This window comes from Rutidosis leptorrhynchoides, chromosome 10, assembly GCF_046630445.1.
Source record: "Rutidosis leptorrhynchoides isolate AG116_Rl617_1_P2 chromosome 10, CSIRO_AGI_Rlap_v1, whole genome shotgun sequence".
Taxonomy (NCBI): Eukaryota; Viridiplantae; Streptophyta; class Magnoliopsida; order Asterales; family Asteraceae; genus Rutidosis; species Rutidosis leptorrhynchoides.
In genome coordinates this window covers 184,263,946-184,282,130 of record NC_092342.1, presented here as the reverse complement: position 1 = coordinate 184,282,130, position 18,185 = coordinate 184,263,946, and the positions used below count along the sequence as shown (strand labels likewise).

The following is an 18,185-nucleotide window of genomic DNA, read 5'->3' as shown; positions in this document are numbered from 1 at the left end:
TTGATGATTATTGAATCAGAATTGAAGAATGTAACATATTAATTGTGATTTTATATATCTCTCGGGTATTACCTACCCGTTAAAAAATTTCACAAATAATATTTTGAACAAGAATTCTCATTACAATCTTTATGAAAATATATGTGGGTATATTTTCTTCAGATGTAGTACAGATTCAATGAGTTAATATCATACTAAGCTCATTTGATTTTCGGATTGAATTAGAAATGAATTTTCTCTAAAACATTAGAGATTACATAATCTTCGCGAAGTATTTCACTAATGTAATCAATGCTTCAATGCTTATATGTATTTCCTTAGTGAATCATGCTGATGCTCATAGAACTGTTGCTAACTTCGCAAGATACGAATGTTGTTTTCCTGTAAATTTCGGGTATATCGAAGATGAAAGTGTATAATCAACATGTTATTGAATGATACACTTGATTTATTATGAACCGGAGTTCATTAGATTGAAACAGAGATTGTGGTTAACGATGATTAAGTTGTTAATGAAGGATGTACATCATAAGATATTAGTAATATGAATTTAAACGAGTAGTATCTACTCTTTTTCAATTCATACTTAATAGCTTAGTACAAAAAGATTTATTATAATTCCAGAATTCATATATATAAAATATATAATAATTCTTCAGAAGGAATGAGTTAATACTATATAACTCGTTGATACAACATATTCGTTGTTGATTGGTAACGATTTCCACAGTGATTCTTGAACTGATGGGATTTGTGATGTCATAGGTGTTGCTGATTCTGACGATGCTGACGTTACTGACTATACTGGTGATGCTAATGGTACTGTTGCTGCTGATGATACTTCCGGTAATTTCTAGTGATGCTTGTATAACAAGTAAATCGCGCACCATCCTTGTTAGGGTTTCGATTCTTCCTTTACTCATTTTGGTTCACTCATCTGATTTAGGGTTAGGGTGGAAATAGATAATCTCTAAGACTTTAGAGATTACATAATTGCCATAGAATATTCCTCCGATGAAGTTATGAATCAATACTTCATCGTTTGTTGTTGTTGGTACTCCTTGGTATCTATGATGCGTGTGATGTTGATATCCGAGGTATAGATTATGATGTTGAGGCGTGTGATGCGAATGTGATTGTTGATGATGGTAATGGTACTGTTGGTGTTAATGATGATGATATCGTTGATGCCGGTGATGCTGCTGATGTCTAGAGTATTGAGGTTTGCGATGTTGATGTTACTGGCGGTACTGATTATGCTGTTGGTGCTGCTGATGATGTTTGTAATCCTTGCACCATAAGCTCCAAAGCCGTCACGCGTGCGCGAAGTTCGTTAACTTGTGCTAGTACACCGGGATGATTGTCGGTTGGGACGAGCGGATAAATAAAATATAGGATTTGATGTAGGATATAATCGTGACGAGATACTCTGGAAATGAGAGAGAAAATGGTTTCACGAACAGGTTCACCGGTAAGTGCTTCAGGTTCATCGCCAATAGGGCAATTTGGTGGATGGAAAGGATCACCTTCTTCTTGTCTCCAATAATTGAGGAGGCTACGAACCCATCCCCATTTCATCCAGAATAGATGATGACTGATTGGTTGATCCATTCCGGTCACACTGTTTTCGGAGCTCGAATAGAAATCCATATCGGAAAAGCTGTCGTACTCTGAGGAATTTGAACTGGTTGAGGGATCCATCTCAGATGATCAAGGGAATGAATTGGTGATATGGATTAGATTATAGGAGTTAGATTTGGTATTCTTCAATACATAATTTACATATGTATATATATTACTAAAATCCCATAGATTTCGGATAATCTTTGAAAGATGTTAGTCAAAGTTCACAGTGATAGATATGCTAAGACACGAATTCGTCTATACACTATTATGTAATAAATGCAGGAAAACGCGTCTAGACTTAAGGATGATAAGTAGGTAATTTCCTAAGGATGCTAAGTAAATGATTTCCGACTAAAAATGATAAGCAAAACTTTTGACATACAGACACGGTCGAAGTCCAGACTCACTAATGTATCCTAACGACTTATTAGTTAGACACACTAATGCAGACCTGGTTCGCTAAGACCACCGCTCTGATACCACATGAGACGACCCGACCCAATCCATAGGGACGAATACAATAACATATGAATACATCGCGAGGTACTTGACCTCTAAATGATACATTTTACAAACATTGCATTCGTTTTTAAAAGGCAAACTTTCGTTACATCGACAGTTGACAGGCATGTAAAGCATTTCATAATATATCCAAATATAATTGACTTAATAATAATCTTGATGAACTCAACGACTCGAATGCAACATCTTTTGAAATATGTCATGAATGACTCCAAGTAATATCTCTAATATGAGCAAATGCACAGCGGAAGATTTCTTTCGTACCTGAGAATGAACATGCTTTAAAGTGTCAACCAAAAGGTTGGTGAGTTCATTAGTTTATCATAAAGAATCATTTCATAATTTTAATAGACCACAAGATTTCATACATCCATTTCTCATAATCATACGTCCCATGCATAGAGACAAAAATATCATTCATATGGATTGAACACCTGGTAACCGACATTCACAATATACATATAAGAATATCCCCATCATTCCGGGATCCTCCTTCGGACATGATATAAATTTCGAAATACTAAAGCATCCGGTACTTTGGATGGGGCTTGTTGGGCCCGATAGATCTATCTTTAGAGTTCGCGTCAATTAGGGTGTCTGTTCCCTAATTCTTAGATTACCAGACTTAATAAAAAGGGCATATTCGATTTCAATAATTCAACCATAGAATGTAGTTTCACGTACTTGTGTCTATTTCGTAAAACATTTATAAAAGCAGCGCATGTATTCTCAGTCCCAAAATATATATTGCAAAGGTATTTAAAAAGGGAATAATGAAACTCACGCATATAAATATTGTAAAACAGTTAATAAAGCATTTGCATGTATTCTCAGCCCAAAAATATAAAGAGTAAAAGGGATCAAATGAAACTCACCATACTGTATTTTGTAGTAAAAATACATATAACATCATTGAACAAGTGTAGGGTTGGCCTCGGATTCACGAACCTATATTAATTATATATATTTATATGACGGTCAATATTTGTCTAACAATTTAGGCCAAGTCATAGTGTACCACAATCTCAATGCTCGAGACTAATGTGCAAAAGTCAAAGGTTAAAGTAAAAACGAGGTCGCATGCAAAAATATAATAACTTATACAAAAATGATTTTTCGGTCAAACATGACTAAACGGCCACTTCAGCGATTTTTAGAAAAATTATCGGAACTCCGATTGATAAACGGCCAAAGATAAAAGTTACACATTACCAAAAAGGTTAAGCATAAATTTTTACAGAAGTAAACTAAACCTAGACAGCTCGTAGTTGCCAACGCGGTTTCGGCGTTTCAAAGTTAATTTTTCAGCTTTAATAAATTTTACAAAAGTGACCGAGTAACCTACTTTGGAGATTTTTAGAAAATTCCTCGAAACTCGGATTGACAAACGGTCAAAGCCTTTAAATTATCGTTACAACAAAGATATAACATGATTTTTGGTAAAAGTAAACATACATTAGGCCGACCATGACAACTGATACAAAACTGACATTTTTAATAAAAAAGTTTCAGCTCTTTTTAGAATTTTAAAATGTGATCAAACAGTCAACTTTGATGATTTTTAGAAAAATCGTCGAGACTCGAATTGACAAACGGCCAGAGTCGTTTGTTAGACCTTACAGCAAAGAATTCAGTGGTATTTTTGTTTTAATCTGAAACAACGCAGATCAGCGAGAATTTCAGTTTCCGTATCGACGTTTTATCAAAATTTACAAAACTTCTTTTATCCATAACTTGACAACCGTTCAACGAAACGAGACGTGCTTTATATGAAAATTCATCTACTCGACGAGTAGAATCCAAATAACCACTTTTTATTACCCAGAAAATTAGTTCACTAATTATCATTAGCAATCTTAATTACGAAATTAATTGTTTAATTCATAACTTTCTAACCATTCATCGAATCCATTCGATATCTAAATGAAAAGTTCTTAATTTTTCGCTAGCTTTCCAACGACATGCATATCTTATATCTTATCTCATCCCTAGTATAACAACCTTTAAGATTCAACATAACCTATTTAGGGGCAATATCAAATATACAAGCATGCATAATTTTATTTTCTCGAGCACTAGTCAGGGATACACTATTGATAAATAAAAGTTAAGTTATGAGTGCTCACGTATCAATATTGAGGTTCAATATTGTAGGAAAGGTACGTAGACGCAACGGAGATGACAAACACTAAATTGACCTCACAGGCATACCCATGAACCATACCCATCACCTCCATAGCCATAACTCATAATTTCCTTAGCCCTATCCTACTCATAAAACTTGTCTTGAAATTACACGAGCAGCACTCCGTCATAGTATTTTATGTATAATAATATTAATACTAACACTAATACAACTAATACTATTAAGATTAATAATAATAATCTTAATAATAATAACAATAATAATAATAATAATATAATTTATATGTGTGTCGAGAGAGATAGATGATTAGAAACTGGAACCAGAATCGTGAGCTTTATACAACTTTTTGGCCAACCACATATGCGATCCCATAATATCTTTTAATAGCTGGAATGCATTACATCTCATGCCGACACTCACATGTAAACATATGATACGTAATATAAGATTATTTATATATTAATTAATATATAATATATTTAATCTTTAGAATTAATTAAATATTATATTATATTTACGTTCATGGTAAAAATATAATTTTTACAAAAATGACACGGTCGTGGTCTCGCGACTCATGTACCACTTTCGGTTTTTCGGGCGCACTTTCGTACGTTTAGAAAACTAGCCTTTTACGTTACGCGACGTGTACCTTTATCAAAAATTTGACTTACTCTTCAATAAATTACCTTATAAAAAATGTAACTTATAAAATTGAGCGTTGTGGTCATTTACTTTTATAAATCAGTGACTCGTTGTTTATCAAAATATTTTATTTTAAATTAAACGTTTTGTGACATGTACCTTTATTATTAACTAGACTTAAATTAATTAAAAACTAACCCACTCAAAGTGTAACTTAATCTTTTGAGTGTTTTGGTCATTTCCTTTTATAAATCGACGTCTCGTTATATAACAAAATATATATTTAATCTTATTAGTTTGAATCAAAACGTTTTATGACTAAAATAAAATATATGTACATTTAAAATTTATAAATTTATACATAATACCTATGTTTGAAATATTTATCTAATAATATAATATTTCACTTTTCAAAATTAATTATATTTCAAAGACCAATATATATATAACATTAAAGTCGTGTGAATACTAGATATTGTTATATCACCTAACGCTTATGCTCAAAAACTTAATCTGATATAACTTATTTATGCGCCAACATTTACTTTAATTTCTCAAACACTCTAGTTAATATATCTAATTATAAATCGAATCAATGAACAAGGGTTACTATCTTTTACCTAACTAATATATCTAATATACATAAACACGTTCTATATACGTTGCAAGTTATCAACCAAGTGTTATGAAATTCAATCCTCCACTAACTTTTGTCTAACTCCCAATAAGTGACACTTTGTTCTTACTTGTAAATCACTTTACCATTTATTCCGAATACCGTTAAAAGTAAGGGTTTCCTAATTCAAAGTGGACCTCATAACATAGACTCATAATCATAGTTCAATGTATCCGATAATTCAATCATTTGATATTATCTTTTGATCTCGTCGATAAACTTACACCGAACAAATATGTTTATGTAACATATTATTCATTCAATACCTTGATAGCATTTCCAAGTTAAAAAAAAAAATAGATCTCATAGCTTATATTCATATTAACTAATCCGTTCAATATTTTATTAATATATCTCAATTTAATAAGCACACATGTATATGCATATATATTTATTTACACATAATTGTTCGTGAATCGTTAGGCATGGTCAAAGGGTATTTGATTAAATGAATGTAGTTTCAAAACTTTTGGGACTCAACATTACAGATTTTGCTTATCGTGTCGGATATATATAAAGATTAAAGTTTAAATTTGTTCGGAAATTTCCGGGTCATCACAAATTAGGGTGTCTGTTCCCTAATTCTTAGATTACCAGACTTAATAAAAAGGGGCATATTCGATTTCGATAATTCAACCATAGAATGTAGTTTCACGTACTTGTGTCTATTTTGTAAATCATTTATAAACCCTGCATGTATTCTCATCCCAAAAATATTAGATTTTAAAAGTGGGACTATAACTCACTTTCACAGATTTTTACTTCGTCGGAAAGTAAGACTTGGCCACTAGTTGATTCACGAACCTATAACAATATATACATATATATCAAAGTATGTTTAAAATATATTTACAACACTTTTAATATATTTTGATGTTTTAAGTTTATTAAGTCAGCTGTCCTCGTTAGTAACCTACAACTAGTTGTCCACAGTTAGATGTACAGACACAAATCGATAAATATTATCTTGAATCAATCCACGACCCAGTGTATACGTATCTCAGTATTGATTACAACTCAAACTATATATATTTTGGAATCAACCTCAACCCTGTATAGCTAACTCCAACATTCACATATAGAGTGTCTATGGTTGTTCCGAAATATATATAGATGTGTCGACATGATAGGTAGAAACATTGTATACGTGTCTATGGTATCTCAAGATTACATAATATACAATACAAGTTGATTAAGTTATAGTTGGAATAGATTTGTTACCAATTTTCACGTAGCTAAAATGTGAAAATTTATCCAATCTTGTTTTACCCATAACTTCTTCATCTTAAATCCGTTTTGAGTGAATCAAATTGCTATGGTTTCATATTGAACTCTATTTTATGAATCTAAACAGAAAAGTATAGGTTTATAGTCAGAAAAATAAGTTACAAGTCGTTTTTGTAAAGGTAGTCATTGCAGTCGAAAGAACGACGTCTAGATGACCATTTTAGAAAACATACTTCCACTTTGAGTTTAACCATAATTTTTGGATATAGTTTCATGTTCATAATAAAAATCATTTTCTCAGAATAACAACTTTTAAATCAAAGTTTATCATAGTTTTTAATTAACTAACCCAAAACAGCCCGCGGTGTTACTACGATGGCGTAAATCCGGTTTTACGGTGTTTTTCGTGTTTTCAGGTTTTAAATCATTAAGTTAGCATATCATATAGATATAGAACATGTGTGTAGTTAATTTTAAAAGTCAAGTTAGAAGGATTAACTTTTGTTTGCGAACAAGTTTAGAATTAACTAAACTATGTTCTAGTGATTACGAGTTTAAACCTTCGAATAAGATAGTTTTATATATATGAATCGAATGATGTTATGAACATCATTACTACCTCAAGTTTAGTAGGTAAACCTACTGGAAGTGACAAGAAATGATCTAGCATCAAAGGATCTTGGATGGCTTGAAAGTTCTTGAAGTAGGATCATGACACAAAAACAAGTTCAAGTAAGATGTTTACTCGAATTAAGATAGTTTATAGTTATAGAAATTGAATCAAAGTTTGAATATGAATATTACCTTGAATAAGAAAGATAACCTACTATATATAACAAAGGTTTCTTGATCTTAGATGATTACTTGGAATGGATTAGAAAGCTTGGAAGTAAATTAGTAAACTTGAAGGGATTTTTGAAGTGTTCTTGAAGTGTTCTTCCTATGATGATTATAGCTTGATTCTTGAAGTGATTTTTGATGAAGATGATGATTAACTACTGGAAAAATACGTTCATAATAGTGTGTGTGTGTGTTGAGAGAGAATTAGAAAGAGAATTGGAAGTGAAATGGAGTGAATGATGAGTGGTAATTGGTGAGTGGTGAGTGGGGTTAAAAGGAGTTCTAGTTAGTTGACTAGCTCATGGTAGAAGTTAAAATTGATTAGTCATACATGACATAATCAAGAGTGGAATCCCATGCTAGTTCTTATTGGTATATACTCATAGTAAGTACGTTTTGAAGCTGTGTATAATACGGGTAAGAATACGACTAGAATTCTTGATGAAAGAAAAGAATGGAAGAGTAACTGTAACCATTTTCGTTAAGTATGAGTGTTTTGATATATGTCTTGAAGTCTTCCAAAAGTATTTTAATACATCTAAATACACTACATGTATATACATTTTAACTGAGTCGTTAAGTCATCGTTAGTCGTTACATGTAAGTGTTGTTTTGAAACCTTTAAGTTAACGATCTCAATTAATATTGTTAACCCATTGTTTATTATATCTAATGAGATGTTAAATTATTATATTATCATGATATTATGATATATTAATATATCTTAATATGATGTATATACATTTAAATGTCGTTACAACGATAATCGTTACATATATGTCTCGTTTCGAAATCCTTAAGTTAGTAGTCTTGTTTATATGTATATAACTCATTGTTAATATACTTATGGAGATACTTACTTATCATAATCTCATGTTAACCATATTTATATCCATATATATATCGTCATGTCATTTTTACAAGTTTTAACGTTCGTGAATCGCCGGTCAACTTGGGTGGTCAATTGTCTATATGAAACATATTTCAATTAATCAAGTCTTAACAAGTTTGATTTCTTAACATGTTGGAAACATTTAATCATGTAAATATCAATCTCAATTAATATATATAAACATGGAAAAGTTCGGGTCACTACAGCATTGTCCTTTGCAATTTCATTGTTTATTATTGTGCACATAACAAACGACTACCTTATGCGAAACAACCTATATGCACTTGCTATTCTGCACATTATGAATCTTCTAAGTCCGCCGAAACGATCCTTAGGCAAAAATTTGTGTTTATTGCGAAGCATCCAAGTATGGCTAGATCTAATACTTTGGGAGAAAGTTAACAAACTGAATTCCTTTCGCATACACGTCAAATTGTTTGCATCTAGCATCAAGTGGTCTTCTCCATCACTTGTTTGATTTCATTTATGGTTGTATTAAACGCGTTGTACTTTGAAATTACGCATAGACATACAATCATTATGATGAACAAAGACCTTTTGTTTTATTCATTTTACACAATATTGCAAACTTTTTTGCTACACACATTAACATGAATCACTAGAATGCACATAAAATGTCGCATACTTTTGTTATCTACATATAATATCGTTTCAACAAAGTAGCATGCCACGTGTTAGGTATGTTGCACCCTTCAATGTCTTGGAGTTTATAAGAGCCTGCTGCATTAATTCCCACTATCTGGTATGGTCCCTCCCAATTGTGTCCCAACTTTCCTTGTTTCTCAGCACGACTTGCTTCATTATTACTCAAAACCCATTCTCCAACATCAAAGGCTAACACGCACACCTTCTTGTTATAATACTTAGCAATTTGCTGCTTATTATTTGCCTCACGTATTGTGGCCATAAGCCTGCGTTCTTCAATGAAATTTAGATTTTCACAAATGCTTTCCGCATTCGCACTTTCATCAAAATTAGCAACTCTGCGCGTTTTAACAAATATTTATGTGGGGATCATTGCTTCGGAACCATATACTAGGCTAAAAGGTGTTTTGCCTGTACTTTTCTTGAAAGTAGTGCGATGAGCCCATAGTACATTTGAAAGTTCATCAACCCATCCATTCCGCTTTTCATTCAAACGTCTTTTAATACCACTAACAATGTCGCGGTTAGTGACTTCGCACAATCCATTTGCTTGCGGATGTGCCACAGATGTGAATCTTTGAATTATATTTAGTTCCGCACACCAACTTAAAAATGGATCTTTTGCAATCTGCCCTATATTATCACTTACAAGTTCCCACGGAATACCAAATCTACATACAATGTATTCCCATACAAAATTCCGCACCTGCTCTCCAGTAATTGTGCGTACGGCCTTTGCCTCCACCCATTTAGTGAAATAATCAATAGCTACAATCAGGAACTTTACATTTCCTGCACCTGGTGGAAAGGGTCCCACAATATCGATGGCCCATTTATAAAATGGCCACGGTGAATCAATTAGAATCATATCATGTCTTGGTTTGCGATTCTAGGGTGCATGTCTTTGACAGCTTTTACATCGCTTAACAATTTGCGCAACATCACGATATAGAGTAGGCCAGAAATAGCCCATGCGCATTATCTTGCCAGCAATAGTTTTATATCCTGAGTGAAGAGCACAAGATCCACTATGCACCTCTTCAACTATGGTTACAGCTTCTGCGGGTCCCACACACCGCATTAATGGTCCCAAATATGATTTTCGATATAACACATTATTTTCAAGTACATACATGGGTGCTCTTTCACGTACCAAACGAGCCTCCTTTTTATCTTCTGGCAATGCACTATTTCGCAGATAATTGACAATAGGATCCATCCAATTTGGTTCAACTTCTTCTACAACCGCAACAAATAAATTTCCATCAATGGACTTATTAGGAAGTTCTTCCACCCACACCTGTTTTTGAAAGTGCGAAAACGCTAATGCAGCAAGTTTGCTTAATGCATCTGCTTTTTTATTTTGACTTCTCGACACTTGTGATAATTCAAAGAACTCAAACTTCTCTGCAGATTCCTTTAACAGTTTCAAATACTTCTGCATGGACAACTCATGTGCTTCAAAAGAGCCATTGAATTGATTTGCCACTAGTTGTGAATCAACATATGCACGCAGCTGCGTTATATTCTTCTTACGTGCCAAATTCAATCCCACAAGCAATGCTTCATATTTAGCCTCATTGTTTGTCACATCAAAATTAAAGCGCAGTGCGTACGTGTGCTCTTCGCAAGTTGAATTTGTCAACACTAGCCCCGCACCTGCCCCTTCAATACATGAGGCACCATCTGTAAATAAATCCCAGATCTCATGCGAAGGTGGCGTTAATTGCGCTCTTTCATGAATCACCTCTAAATCACCCGTCATTTCTGCGAGGTAATCTGCCAAAACTTGCCCCTTTACAGATGTACGCGGTATATATGATATTTCAAATGCTCCAAGCTCAATCGTCCATTGGGCAAGTCTTCCGGATACCGCAGGTTTGTTCAACACATTTTTAACCGGCAAATCAGTTAAAACATGTATTAGATGACCTTGAAAGTATCTGCACAATCGCCGTGAAGTTAAAACTAATGCGTAAATAAATTTCTCTATCGGCGCATAATTTATTTCACTTCCCGCAAGCGCCTTGCTAACAAAATAGACTGGCTTTTGAACTTTGTTCCTTTCCGCGATAAGTACTGAGCCAAATGCTTCATTTGCGATCGAAATGTAAAGATATAATATTTCAACATCAACAGGCGCAATCAATGTAGGTAATGCAGCAAGCAATTGCTTCATTTCTTGAAATGCCTTATCAGCCTCTTCAGTCCATACAAAGTTCTTCTACTTTAAACATCCTTTAAGAGTGCGAAAGAAAGGCAACTGTCATTCTGCGGCCATCGAAAGAAATCTGGTTAAAGCCGCGATTTTTCCAGTTAAACTTTGCACTTCTTTAACGGTTTTAGGCGCGGTCATGTTTTCGATTGCGGAAATTTTCTTAGGATTTGCTTGTATGCCCTGCTCAGTGACATAGTATCCCAGAAACTTGCCTTCCTTTTCTCCGAAACTGCACTTAGACGGATTCAACTTCATGTTTATTGTCCGCAAACTTTCAAATGTTTCTTGCATATCCACCAAAATACTTTCTTGCATTTTACTTTTTATAACAAGGTCGTCAACATAAGCTTCCAGATTGTGGCCTATCTGACTTTCAAATGCTTTATAAATTAACCGCTGATAAGTGGCTCCCGCATTCTTCAACCCAAAAGGCATTTTGATGTAACAATAAATGCCTTTTCCAGTATGGAATGGGGTTTTATCTTCATCTTCCACCGCCATTGGTATTTGATGGTATCCTTTTGCGGCATCCAAAAAGCATTTGTAGGGATAATCATGCAAAGATTCTACTTTAAGATCAATTTCAGGAAGTGGATAGTTGTCCTTCGGACAAGCTTTATTTATGTCCTTGAAATCTATACACATCCTCCACGAACCATCTGGCTTTTTTACCAAAACAGGATTTGCCACCCATGTTTGATATTTTACTTCGCGCAATATTCCCGCATTGACCAATTTAGCAACTTCCGCAGACAACCACTTCATGCGGTCTAGAGCCATTCCTCTGCGCTTTTGTACAATAGGTTTTAACGCATGATTAGCATTTAATCTATGCTCTGCAACATTACGCGGAACTCCGGTCATATCTTGCTCACTCCACGCAAATACATCCATATACGCGACCAGCAACTGCACAATCTTATTTCTTATTTCTGCATTCAACTTGGTCCCAATTTTAATTTTTTGATCGACATATTTAGGATTTATAACAACCATATTATCTTCTTCAATTTTATGCCGAACAATTCCGTCTTTCGTGCTTATAGCCGCATAAATCGATGGCATCGCCATAGAATTTATCGTTGCCACACCCTTGCAGGTAGTGAATTTGACCATTCCATGTATTGTAAATGGCACTATTCCAAGCTTCCGTAACGTAGATCTTCCTAATAACATGTTATAACGCGAAGCAGTGCATATAACATAAAAATCTAACCGCGCTTGCCTTGTCAATTTTTCCTCTGTGTCATCACACAATTCAATTTCTAAGGATAATTGCCCCATAGGCCAAGCTGATTCACCCGCGAAACCAGATAAGGATATCGCAGTCGGTTGTAGTTCCACCTTGATGTATTCTAGCAATTGGCGAAAACATTGCTCGTATATCAAATCAATACTACTGCCAGTATCAACATGAATTTTCATAATTGTGATCCCTGTATTCGCAATTTTACACGATATGACCAACGGCATGTCATCCATTTCACGACTTTGCTCAAATGGAAATGTAATGGGCGCGAATTGCCATTTTTCAAACATTTCTATTGCTTTTCGCTTTTTAAATCCTTTTTTCTTATGTATTGTGCTTATTATTCTCGTATCTTGTTCTTTGTTCAGCTTTGTTGGCGAGCTTTCGCTTACACAAGCTTTGTGCGCTTTACGCACTTTCAAATTCTCATTTACAACTTTCTTAGTAAATAAAAACTTTTGTTGCTTCACCATTTCGCTTTGCTTGCAACTGCTGTTGCACAAATTACTTATTCCTGTAATATAAGACAGAAAACAACACGATTAGAATTAAAAAATGAGTTGAATAGCTTCGAATAAAACGAACGCGAATTTCTCATTTTAATTCTATTCGTGTCCCACGGATGGCGCCAATTGATCAATCCTAGATTATCCAATTACGGTTGATCGAGGATTGAGTGCAATGAGGGGGTATAATGGATGTCGATTATGGTTTTGGGACCTTATTGTCATATTTCGTTAAGTGCTAAACGATCAACAACCATGTCCCGGTCTTCGTAAATTACCTTAACCAAATAATGATTTAATCTCGGGCAAAGTCACGAGAAAAATCAATATGGCTAGGGCAACCCTTCCAGAATCAACAACCTAAAATGAGAGGTCAATCTCCCTATTTATAGGTCCAAGAGCTACGCGGAAGTAAGTTGTGCGGGCACTTTAGGCATTCCGCATAAATACTGCGAGAAACCTTCGCACTCTTTAATGTTCTGCGCAATCCTACCGCATAAATACTGCGGTTCTGTTGTCTTGTGCGTTCACCTCTAAAAGGCATTCCGCACTAAAAATATATATATATATATATATATATATATATATATATATATATATATATATATATATATATATATATATAAGTATGTATATGATCAGACACATCTATATATATTTCGGAACAACCATATACACTCTATATGTGAATGTTGGAGGTAGCTATACAGGGTTGAGGTTGATTCCAAAAAATATATATTTTGAATTGTGATCAATACTGAGATATGTATACACTGGGTCGTGGATTGATTCAAGATAATATATATCGATTTATTTTCTGTACATCTAACTGTGGACAACTAGTTGTAGGTTACTAACGAGGACAGCTGACTTAATAAACTTAAAACATCAAAATGTATTAAAAGTGTTGTAAATATATTTTGAACATACTTTGATATATATGTACATATTTGTTATAGGTTCGTGAATCGACCAGTGGACAAGTCTTACTTCCCGACGAAGTAAAAAAACTGTGAAAGTGAGTTATAGTCCCACTTTTAAAATCTAATATTTTTGGGATGAGAATACATGCAGGTTTTATAAATGATTTACAAAATAGACACAAGTACGTGAAACTACATTCTATGGTTGAATTATTGAAATCGAATATGCCCCTTTTTATTAAGTCTGGTAATCTAAGAATTAGGGAATAGACACCCAAATTGACGCGAATCCTAAAGATAGATCTATTGGGCCTAACAAACCCCATCCAAAGTACCGGATGCTTTAGTACTTTGAAATTTATATCATATCCGAAGGGTGTCCCGGAATGATGGGGATATTCTTATATATGCATCTTGTTAATGTCGGTTACCAGGTATTCACCATATGAATGATTTTTATCTCTATGTTTGGGATGTGTATTGAAATATGAAATATTGTGGTCTATTATTATGATTTGATAATATATAGGTTAAACCTATAACTCACCAACATTTTTGTTGACGTTTTAAGCATGTTTATTCTCAGGTGATTATTAAGAGCTTCCGCTGTCGCATACTTAAATAAGGACGAGATTTGGAGTCCATGCTTGTATGATATTGTGTAAAAACTGCATTCAAGAAACTTATTTAGTTGTAACATATTTGTATTGTAAACCATTATGTAATGGTCGCGTGTAAACAGGATATTTTAGATTATCATTATTTGATAATCTACGTAAAGCTTTTTAAACCTTTATTGATGAAATAAAGGTTATGGTTTGTTTTAAAATGAATGCAGTCTTTGAAAAACGTCTCATATAGAGGTCAAAACCTCGCAACGAAATCAATTAATATGGAACGTTTTTAATCAATAAGAACGGGACATTTCAGTTGGTATCCGAGTGTTGGTCTTAGAGAACCAAAATTTTGCATTAGTGTGTCTTATCGAGTTTGTTAGGATGCATTAGTGAGTCTGGACTTCGGCTGTGTTTACTTGAAAAATGATTGCTTAACAAATTTTGTTGGAAACTATATATTTTTAACATGTGAATATTATGTGATATATTAATCTCTTAACGCGTTTGATATTATGTAATAGATGTCTACCTCTAGAACAAGTCTCATTGACTCACCTAATAATAATGAAGAGTCAAATGTAAATTGGAATGATTCGTGGACTGATTCACAAGTTCTCGAAGAGGAACCGGAAGAAGAGTCGAAACCGGAAGAAGAATCGGAACCGGAAGAAGAATCGGAACCGGAAGAAGAAATAGAACCAGCGGGGGAAATAATAAAACGGTTAAGTAGAAGAAAATCCTCAACCAACCGACCAAAGTTAATTATGGTCAATGGTGTTTCCGCCAAGGAAGCAAAGTATTGGGAGGATTACCAATTCTCTGATGAATCGGATCCCGACAAGGATTTCGATGATGTTATAGAAATTACCCCAACACAATTTAATAAGGCAAAAGAGAACAATAAGGGAAAGGGTATAAAAATAGAAAAATCTGATTCTAAACCCGATGAACTTTATATGTATCGTCAACACCCGTATTTCTTAAGTTGTGACAATAACCCGGGAACCTCTAAACCACCAGGTTTTTCTAAACCAATGTGGAAAATGACGGCTCGTATTAGGGGAACATCATATATCCCTAGAAACTTGGCAAAACGAACCAAAACCAAAAAAGAAGAAACGAGCGAGTCAGAATAAGATAGTTGTATTCGTGTGGTGTAATATATGTAATATAGTGTGCTTATGCTTTATGATATATGTAAAAATTGCTTGTATTAATAAGTATTTTTTTTATGAATCTAACTCTTGTCTATTTTACAGTATAAAAACACAAAATGGATAGACAACCCAATATTTTAAGAGACCTACCCAGAGACATGATTGATGAAATCTTGTCTAGAGTCAGTCAGAATTCCTCTGCACAACTATTTAAGGCGAGATCAGTTTATAAGACATTCGAAGAACGTTCCAAGAATGCCTTGGTTTATAAAAGGCTTTCGTTCGAAAGATGGGGGATATCACATTGGGAAATCCATAAATTACGATGTGTTTACTTTGACGCATATATTGCGGGGAACCCAAATGCTATTTTACGCAACGGGTTAAGAAATTATTTTGACTCAATATATCCGAATACAGGACTTCGTGATTTAGAAAAAGCGGCTAACATGCAACATAAGGAAGCATGTTATGCTTACGGGTTAGTAATATTCACTTCTCAGCAAAGTGAGAACAAGAACATCGGGCTACAACTATTAAACAAAACGTTCCCACAAGTGACGGAGTAGGTAATTGGGGTAAGAAATGAGGTTTTTAGATTGTTACGGGACTGTTGGACATTACGTAACCCTCGTACCTTTGACGACGTTACAACACACTGTCTTATCAACGGCCATAACGGTTATGTTCCACAAGACCAAGGATGGGAAGTAGTCCTAGTAAAACCAGAATGCATGACTTGTTTCTGGACGTATGAATTACGTGTCTTTATTGCCTTTGTTGAACGACTTGTGTACTAGCTAGAATTATCTTCACAACCATCTTGTATCAAATTTATGGTGTGCTATATTTCATGCTATATGTAAAATAAGCGGTATTGTAAGTTTGAAAAATATTGTGTAAAAGTTTGAACGCGAAATATTATTATAATCAGTTTTTCATATAGAATTGTAGTAGTTGAATTGTATATTAGCTACTAAGTATGAACTTAACGGGTAGGTACTACCCGACTTTAAACTTATAAAACGCTAATATGAAGAAAAAGCTTTTATAAATGAGTTCATATTATGCTACGAGATACTATTGACTACTCTTAATATTCTGTATGATTAACTTGTTTCATTTGACTATTTTGAAGGAAATGTCACCAACTACTCGACACACCTTGAATATGAGAGAAGAGGAATTTTGTGCCTTTCTTGCTTCAAACATAGCCGCAGTACAGGCTGCGCTACATACCAACAATAACCTTGGATCTAGCAGTACAGGAAATCGTGTAGGATGCACCTACAAAGAATTCACTGCCTGCAAACCTTTGGAATTTGATGAAACCGAATGACCGATCGGATTGAAACGGTGGACCGAGAAGGTTGAATCGGTGTTTGCCATAAGTAAGTGTACTGACGAGGATAAAGTGAAGTACGCTACGCATACCTTCACAGGTACTGCGTTAACATGGTGGAATACCTATCTAGAGTAAGTGGGACAAGATGATGCTTACGCACTACCGTCGTCAGCATTCAAGCACTTGATGAATGAGAAGTACCGTCCCAGAACCGAGGTCAATAAGCTCAAGACAGAACTTAGAGGGTTACGAACCCAAGGATTTGATATTACCACGTATGAAAGACGATTCACAGAATTGTGCCTATTGTGTCCGGGAGTGTTCAAAGATGAGGAAGAGAAGATCGACGCGTTTGTGAAAGGATTACCGGAAAGAATCCAAGAAGATATAAGTTCACACGAGCCCGCCTCCATACAACAGTCATGTAGAATGGCTCACAAACTAGTGAACCAAATTGAGGAAAGAATTAAAGAACAGGCGGCTGAAGAGGCCAATGTGAAGCAAGTCAAAAGAAAGTGGGAGGAAAACGGTGATAAGAATCACCAATACAAGAACAACAGCAATTACAACAATAATCGCAACAACTATCCCAATAATCGCAACATCAATCGCAACTACAACAAATGGCCCAACAATAACAACAACAACAACAACAACAACAACAACAGCAACAACAACAACAACAACAACAACAACAACAACAACAACAACAGCAACTACAACAATCATCCCAACAACAATAACAACTGCAACAACAACAACAATAAGAAGTAGCTATACCAAAGGTGTGAAAAGTATCACTCGGGGTTCTGCACCAAATTTTGCAACAAGTGTAAAAGAAATGGTCATAGCGCGGTGAAGTGTGAGGTCTACGAACCAGGGGTTAACAGAACGAAAGGAACAAATGGTGTCAGAACGAGTAATGGTGGAGCA

At 34.5% G+C, this 18,185-nt stretch overlaps 2 protein-coding genes across 2 annotated transcripts; both read right to left on the bottom strand.

Annotated features, from left to right (window-relative positions):
- Nucleotides 1–9,226: 9,226 nt before the first annotated feature.
- Nucleotides 9,227–10,105, bottom strand: LOC139870728 (uncharacterized). The gene is made up of 2 exons (XM_071858510.1): nucleotides 9,777–10,105; nucleotides 9,227–9,575 (listed from the first exon to the last, which is right to left on the bottom strand). The coding sequence occupies exons 1-2, from the start codon at nucleotides 10,103–10,105 to the stop codon at nucleotides 9,227–9,229; spliced, it is 678 nt and encodes a 225-aa protein (XP_071714611.1).
- Nucleotides 10,106–10,126: 21 nt separating this feature from the next.
- LOC139870727 (uncharacterized) lies at nucleotides 10,127–11,416 on the bottom strand. The gene has a single exon (XM_071858509.1). It carries the CDS (start codon nucleotides 11,414–11,416, stop codon nucleotides 10,127–10,129), a length of 1,290 nt encoding a protein of 429 aa, XP_071714610.1.
- Between the last annotated feature and the right edge of the window lie 6,769 nt (nucleotides 11,417–18,185).